This window comes from Grammomys surdaster, unplaced genomic scaffold, assembly GCF_004785775.1.
Source record: "Grammomys surdaster isolate TR1022 unplaced genomic scaffold, NIH_TR_1.0 126091, whole genome shotgun sequence".
Classification (NCBI taxonomy): Eukaryota; Metazoa; Chordata; class Mammalia; order Rodentia; family Muridae; genus Grammomys; species Grammomys surdaster.
The window spans coordinates 3,951,290-3,959,520 of NW_021620899.1; the positions used below are offsets into that span (position 1 = coordinate 3,951,290).

Consider the following 8,231-nt stretch of genomic DNA (forward strand, 5'->3'; position numbering starts at 1 on the left):
TGTGTGTGTGTGTGTGTGTGTGTGTGTGTGTGTGTGTGTGTGTGTGTAAGTGGTTTCAAACCTGGATGTTCTGCATTGAGCGACCAGGAAGAAGTTTCATTACTGAGAGGCTAATGCTCCTCCTTTCCACCTGACTGAAAACTTTTATAATAGTGTCTTTAAAAGATACACAACTTACTTCTTTAAAAATATTATTAAAACATATACATATATGTGATTGCAAATTTAAATTTTATTTCAATAACTATTCCTTCTCTGACATGTCAAAGACATACAAAAATTTAAAGAAAATAGAAACATTTCCAGTTATTGCTTATCTGCACCCCAGTTTGCTTAACTACAGTAGCAACATGCGTCCTCTCTGAAAATAGCATGGTCAGGAAAAGTAAAAGCAACTGATTTCCCTCTTTTTGTAAACTTAGATCCTGATTTTTCTCACTTATTTATAGAAATAGTTTGTACAGTCCAACTATAAAAGGACTCAATAAAAGACATGTTTTATAGTTAGTAAAGTAGCCTTTGCTCACAGTGGAAATGTAAGAAAATTCAGAATCTCATTGGCAATAAAATAAAACAATAATATCATTTAGCCATTCAGGCCCTTAGTGAAGGGATTTTATATAGAGCCATAGGAAGAAAATGTTTCTTTAACTATAGAGGTATGAGTGTCTTCATTTTTTGGATTTTGTTTTGTTTTATATTTTTCTTTGTAAAATCCTTCCCATATGTTCTATATATTTTATTTTTATATAGAAAACCAATTAAATATTATAATTTGGAACAAGTAGCCATTTATTTAATATATAAGTATTTTTATTTTGAAACATTTTAAGCTTACAGATAACAGGATAGATAATTTCTAGCTCCCTCTGTCCAGTTGACTGTACTGTTTCCATCTTGTATAACCAGTGTATAATAACCAGAACTAGAAAGTGTTACCAGATGATTTTATTGACCACCCTTTGTATATTGTCAAGGTCTTCAGTTTTCCCAATAGTCTTTATGGTCCACTATTCCAGGCTGCATTAAATGATCATGCTACCTCAACCTTCTCCAATTGTGACAGTTTCAACTTTTGTCATCCCTGACCTTGGCATTTTTGCAGACTACCGTTGAGTTCTTTTATAGAATACCTACTATGTGCTTTCCCATGATTAGCTCAAGGAAAGACTACAGTATACAGGTGATGGGCCCTTACCGGCTCAGTGATGCTAAGTATTACAGATAATGTTGCTCTTGAACATGTGGCTGATGTATCTACTGAGTTTTTTGTTTTAAACTTATGTAAAGAAACAAAAGGAAATTGTGTGCCTTTTTATAATTTTACCTTTAAAAGAAATCCTTTAAAACATGACAATTTACAAGGTAAGCCTAATGTACACTATAGCTTGAGTCCACAAACTACCTGAGCTGTGAAATACTCAGATTTTAAAATAATTTGCCACTGCATGGAGTTGATTTCTGCTTAAAACAAAAGAAAGTGGATAGATTTCATTCATTAAGTATTTGAGTTTTTATCAAAAGAAAATGCTTTAGTCAGAAAGGGGAAATAGAAGGAGTCTTTGTCCCAAATTAGTGGCACAAGCTAAATTTCATTTAAAGGAAATCTTACAACTTCTGTGCAGTTGTAAGGATTTCCGTTTGACAATCAAGACAAGTGTTTATTTTTATTTCTCTTTCCTAATAACTCTTCATTCTTTGCCACCTAGAGTATTAGACTATTATTACATGTCCTTGTGTGCCTAGAAATAATGTCTCTCCTCTTTGTCATACTGTCAGTGTAAATAAATAAATATTTAAATAAATAAATAACAAGGAGGTTCCTGAACCACATTCAGTCATTAGGAGCTATAGGTGTTACTGTCATATGACTGCCCACCATATCTGATTAAAAGAAGTACAAGGTCACTGGGAGTCAATATAGTTTCTGGAGTTTGAGTAACAAGCTGAAGAATTAAGAGCACGCCTGCATGCATTCCAGCACCACAAAGGGTGTGTTCTCTTGATGATTGCCTCAGGGATCCTTCATGAAACAAACGTCAAGCTTGTCAGGACTGTCAGTAAGAAAACGACCCATGTAGCTGGGGTCTTCTTTCACTGAGAAACAAACAGATGTCTTAGCTCAGCAGAGTGAAACTGCTGCCATCAGAGGCCCTGCCGGCTCACACTTACTATCTGGAAGTAACGAAACGCTGTACCAAAAGCCTCCTTTCCGTGCAGCTTTACTTGCTGGGCTCTTATTTGTTAATGATGTTCATTCTGTTGCCTGAAGGTTAATCCTAAACTGTATATAAAGTTCTTGTAAAATTGGCCTACAGTGTTACATATACACTTCCAAAGGACAGTCCAGAGCTTTATGGGATCAGGCTGGAGTGATTTTTTTTTTAAGGTAAAATCTATTACATTTATTTTTATACTGTCATGCTATAGCAATTTCAGTGTTATATCCCAGCAATTAGGCTGGATACTCTTTTACTCCTTTCTGTGATCTCTTGCTATTCCTAAGTCACAGCTGTAGTTGTATAAAATAGTAGATAGTCTTTGATGGTAATATAAGTAATTTAAGATGTAAAAAGGCAAATTTTTAAGGACAAATCTTGAGACTAAAAAAAAAAAAGCCAAGACAGTATGTATTTGCCTAAGAGGAGGCAGCGCTACAAGAGACATGGCTTTATAAGCATGCTTCCTGCTTAGGAGGTCAGCCAAAGAAGACTGCTGTCATATTGATGCATTAGCTCCCAGACTTGTTTCTGTTACATGTTACATAAACTAAACTATTTGTAACTTAATGGAAGTTGCAAACTTTTATTTTACTTAGCAGCATTCTCCTATAGTTTCTACTTATTAAAGATAAAAAGCAAAATATATAGACACTTCCCAGACCTTAGGCTTCCCAGGCTTATTATCACATCGGTACATCAGTATGTTTAATTTTTTTTATGTGCATGGCGTTTTTTTGCTTCGTGTGTGTGTGTGTGTGTGTGTGTGTGTGTGTGTGTGTGTGTGTGTGAGAGAGAGAGAGAGAGAGAGAGAGAGAGAGAGTTGCCCACAGAGACAAAAGGCAGCAACAGATGCAGCCCCTGAAACTGGAGTTACAGATGGTTGTGAGCCTCCATGAAGATGCTGGGGAATTGATCCTGGTCCTCTGGAAGAACAGCCAGTGTTCTTAACCACTGACAGTTTCTACAGCCCCTTTACATTTGTACTTTGAGTTAAAGGTAGAGTTAAAATTGCTAGATAAAGTTAGATACAGTTTATTAATGAAATAATATTAGCCTGCACACTTAGCTGTGCAGATGATAAAGACTTTGCTTGTTTGCCATGACTTAAAGGATATGCATTTTAAATGGCTCTACAGGGGCTGGAGATATGGCTCAGTGATTGACTGCACCTGTTGCTCTTATAGAGGAACCCGGTTCTATTAGCACCTACATAGTGGTTGAGAACCATCTATAATTTCAATTTCAGGAAAATTAATACCCTTTTCTGTATTCCATAGACACAGAAATGGATGGGGTACACATATGTAATTGTAGACAAACACTCATACACCTAAAAGTAAAAGAAATGAAACTAAAATATATGGCCATTTTGGCACATACTGCCTCATACATTTTTGCTTTCCTTCTTTATCAGTGTTGTTACTGTAAATCAAGATTACTGGAAGCATGTCTGCTGAATAAGGAATGACATCGTGCCTTTTTAAAGTGTGTATTTATTTACACGCAACTCTTGTCCTTAAACGCCAATATTTCATGCAATTCAGAAAACATTGAGTAGACTCTAGTTGTATGCTAATTGAACCTATTTAGACAGTAGGAATAAAATATAAAGAAGAAGGCCTTGTTTGAAAAGCATCCTGACAAATATGGTACTACCTAACAAAATGTACTGTCTTAGTTACTTTCTATTGCTGTGATAAAACTCCCATGATCAAGGCCATTGACAATGGCAGGTATTTAATTGGGCTCATGGTTGTAGAACCGTGGAATGTATGATAGCAGAACCAAGGCCTGCTGGCAGGAAGAACTGAGAATTAGCATCTTAATCCACAAAGCTATCTCCAGTATCACACTTCTACCAGTACCACACCTGCCAATCTTTCCCACACATTTCCAGCAACTGAGACCAAGTAGTCAAACATTTTGTTTCAGCTTTTGATGGACATTCTCATTCAATCCACCATGGCTCTTTACTGAGGGATTTTCTAAACTGACACTGTCTCACTGGTAGAAAATGAAGATTTTATTTTGAATAGGTTATAACTAAAATGTAATTTCTAGAAACTCTTGTGTATTTACTAATACCGCTTCAGATGTCTGTTGATGGAAAATAATCTACTCTGTAGAGATAAGTTAAAGGGAAGTTAAAGTGACTTACAGTAGTAGTTGTTGGAAAAAATAGGCAAAGTTGTACTGCCAAGATGATACTAAAATCCCACGATATCTCATGTATCTATAAAGCTTCAGAATAATTGGTAATGTTGATAATTTCTCTAATTTCCTAAAGTTGATACAATCTAAATCAAAAATGCTATGGAGGTTAGAGACAAGGATACTTTCTTCATTTTACTGACTGTAGAAAAGGGGTTTGTTGTTGTCTGTTTTTGTTTTTTCCATTAAAGGCAATTACACAGACCTGATTTGCATTGACACTAAGCAAAACTTGACAGTTTTGTAATTTATTTAAACTTGGTTTTCTACAATACAGATATACAGAATGATATTTTTAGAGATAACGGGTATTAGCTTTATGTACAGATACTTGAGAATTTCTGCCTATGCTTTAATTAACTTAGTAATGTTTTAGGAAGTGCCTATTTCAGTTAATAAAAAGTGAAAGATCATATTGATAAATCAGATATAAGAGGAAAGCAAGACTGCTTGGTACTTGGATATTGTTGAAGGGATATATATAATAAGATAGATTACCAAATATAGGATGAAATATTTTTCCAGATGCTTATTATTTATGCTTTGAAGGTCAGCGTTTAATAGTAAGCACAAGGTACATTTCATTCCTCTGGTAGTAGACATTATGATGTCACTTCATTATCCACCGTGTGCCATGGGAAACTGTTGAGTTATGAGGCCACCGCTTAGAATCGAAGCCAGAGGATGGTAAGTGCTCTACAGCACGGCATGCCCATGTTTCCTATTTTAGAACTGACTGATCTTCAGATAACATATGGTGGTACAAGTAATTGAAAAATTGACAGACCTGTCAGGAAAGTATGCTAGATGAGACCAAAATGCCATGCTGGAGCACATAAAGTGTCTCACAAGTTAAATTTATTGTTTTTTATCAAAGAGCAGAGTACAGGCTATCTGGTTCCCCTACTACAGAGAGCACTGTTTAGTAGTAGGTGTTCAGAAAGTAATTCTGAAGCCTTGAAAAATTGGCTGCCTTTAATCAACATTTAGAAGAGAATTCCATGTAATATAATTAAATAGTGAGAATTTTATAATTATAGATATAGAATCATTTCCTTATTCTAGAATCAGAATAGTGCATTGTTTTGTTTTTTAAGATACTGTTAAATGTGTTGTCAAGCTGAAAACTCTGAAACTTAGGGTTTAATGTTTGCTAAAATTTATTTTACAGGAAGATGAAAATGAAGCTGAAAAGAAAAATGTATCTCAGGAGCTCAGCATGGAGCAGAAAAATCCAAAGAAATAAAGAAGAATTGTCTAGTGTGTTCTGAAGCATTTACAACCTACGCTGAGGCAGACAACATTTCTGATTTGTAAAATGTTAATTGTAAAATCTAATTTACAAAACTCTTCTCAATAAAGTCCTTGAAATAGGAGCTTGGATTTGAAATTCATATTTTTTTAATTCAACTTTGATTTAAAGGCCAGACACCATCAGAATATCTTTTGTTTTCTTTATTGTTTTGTTTTGGTTTTGTGGCTTTGTTGTTGATAGTGGGATTTATTTTATTTTAGTTTTTGTTCTTTTGAGACAGGGTTTCATTGTGTACTCTTGTGGACATAAAGGTACCTATGTAGACCATGTTGTCCACAGACTTAAAAAGAGATGTGGGCCACCATAACAGCCTCTCAAATGTTTTTTAAAAGAAAAAAATTGTCAAAAATATAAGAACAAGGTTTTTTTTTTCCTGGGACCTAAGTAGATAAGGATTTTGTTGTTGTTGCCTTGTATCTATATGGCTTAAAAGAAACCTCTGGGAATATGTAAATCATTTTTTATTTTTATTTTTATTCATTTTACTATATTCACTTGTTATCTTCCAAAAGGAAGATACAAAGTTCCAGTTAGCAATATAAGGAAAATCCAGTATTCTGGTTTGCTTTCCTGTTGTTATGATAAACACCATAACTAAAAGCAACTTTGGGGACAGAAGATTCACTTCAACTTACACTTCCAGGTCTCAGGAAGCTATGGAGGAACATGGCTAACTGGCTAGCTTCCTTACACAACCTGGGCACAGCTGCCTAGGAAGAGTGCCACCCAAAGATGGGCTGAGCCCACCGCTGTCAGTTAAGATGCCTCTCACAGATACAGCCACATGCCTTGTGTGGTTTGTGTAGTTAGTTAGTTAAGGATCCCTCAGGCATGTGAATGTAGGTTTGTGTCAGATTGACAGTAAAACTAACTGGGACCACCAACATAATTAAAAAGAAATGCTCATGCATGCAGATACTGAAAACCAGCCAATGCCACAGGAAGTACGGTCACATGATACTCCAGGTTTGCAGAAAAGATGAAAAATAATTTGACAATCTTTGGTAGCAGAGATAATCCCATGATTTTTAATATTTTAATAAGAGGACTGGAGAGGTGACTCAATGGTTAAGAATGCTTACTGCTTATAGAAGACTGGAGTTTGAAGGGAAGAAGAAGAGGAAGAGAGGAGGGGACAAGAGAGGAGGGGACAAGAGAGAGGAGGGGCAGCAGCCCCTTTTATAGTGAGTCAGGCCATGCCACGAGTAAACTCTATTCTATACTAAAAAATGAAAGAAGAAGAGGAAAAGGAGGAGGAGGAGGAGAAGGAGGAGGAGGAAGAAGAGGAGAAAGAAGAGGAGGAGGAGGAAGAGGAGGAGGAAGAACAAGAGAAGGAGGAGGAGGATGACTGGAGTTTTGCTTCTAGCACTTAAATCGTACAATGACAGCCCCAAGGGATCTAGCAATACTTTCGGCCTCTGTAGACACCTCTGTTCATGGACACACACGCACGCACACACATGCATGCTCACATGCACGCACGTACCCGCACACATGCACATACAATCTTTTTAAAACTAGTTTATAAGAACCTATGTATCTGTCCATACATACTTCTCTCAGCTATTTAAAAACAAAAACGCTCTATATGCTTCTTTGGCTTATACATTTTCCAAACTCTTTCTGCCCTGCATTTTTATTAGTGTGTTAAAGCCATTGTATCCTCCTTGCTTCTTACTTCTGAGCTGGTATTTGCCAACTCCAGGAGTGAGAATGAATCTAGTTGCAGTTTGTAGAACCACAGTTCTGGCAGATGTCTTTGTTTGATTATTGAAGGCAGAGTTGCTTAAAATATGGGTTAGAACTTTGAGGGAGCTTATAAGAGAATGCAACATCCTCTCTGTTAAAATGGAATCAGTATGTTTCCCTGGGGTCGTATTTTTACTACTTGCTTCTGACAAGCTCACTAAATGTGTGACAGTCGGATGTGCTGGTAGTTGATACCATAGGCTGAAATAGAGAAAACTGCAAGTAGGCCAAACAAGTTTATTGAAGGATAGCCTCTAATTTGACTGGAAATCAGGAAAGGAGCTCAAACTTATAAAACAAGCCCCCTGAGGGGATTCTGGACTAGGCCAAAGGAAAGGCTGAGAAAGCAGTTCAGAGTCTGCACAGGGGTTTGGCCCTAAGCTATTTCAAAATCACTGTGACATTTTTTCCTTCATGGATCTATTTCAAAACAGCCATATTTACACAGATTGGTATGTTAATCAGGTTTTTGGTGGTGGTGTTTGGTTTTTTGTTTTTGTTTTTTTGTTTGTTTATTTGTTTGTTTTTGCCTTTGTTTTGAATCAGGGTCTCTGTGTAGTCCTGGCTATTCTGGAACTTATGTGTACCAGGCTGGCCTTGAACATACAGAGATCCTCCTGTATCTGGAGTACTGGCATTAAAGGTGTGTGCCACGATGTTTCACCAATCACTTTGAAAGGTAATGATAGGTGTTTCATGCCTTAGCAGCCACATTACATGTTCTGGGTTATGCA

General features: G+C 36.4%; 1 protein-coding gene across 3 annotated transcripts in view; it reads left to right on the plus strand.

Moving 5' to 3' along the window:
* Window positions 1-5,809, plus strand: part of Phf14 (PHD finger protein 14) — a 161,611-nt gene extending 155,802 nt beyond the window's left edge. For all 3 annotated transcript variants that reach the window (XM_028755935.1, XM_028755942.1, XM_028755936.1), the window contains one exon: window positions 5,605-5,809. In XM_028755935.1, the coding sequence (XP_028611768.1) occupies window positions 5,605-5,679 (75 nt within the window). In that variant the 3' untranslated portion in view covers window positions 5,680-5,809. The remainder of the gene's footprint in view (window positions 1-5,604) is intronic.
* The last annotated feature ends 2,422 nt before the right edge of the window (window positions 5,810-8,231 follow it).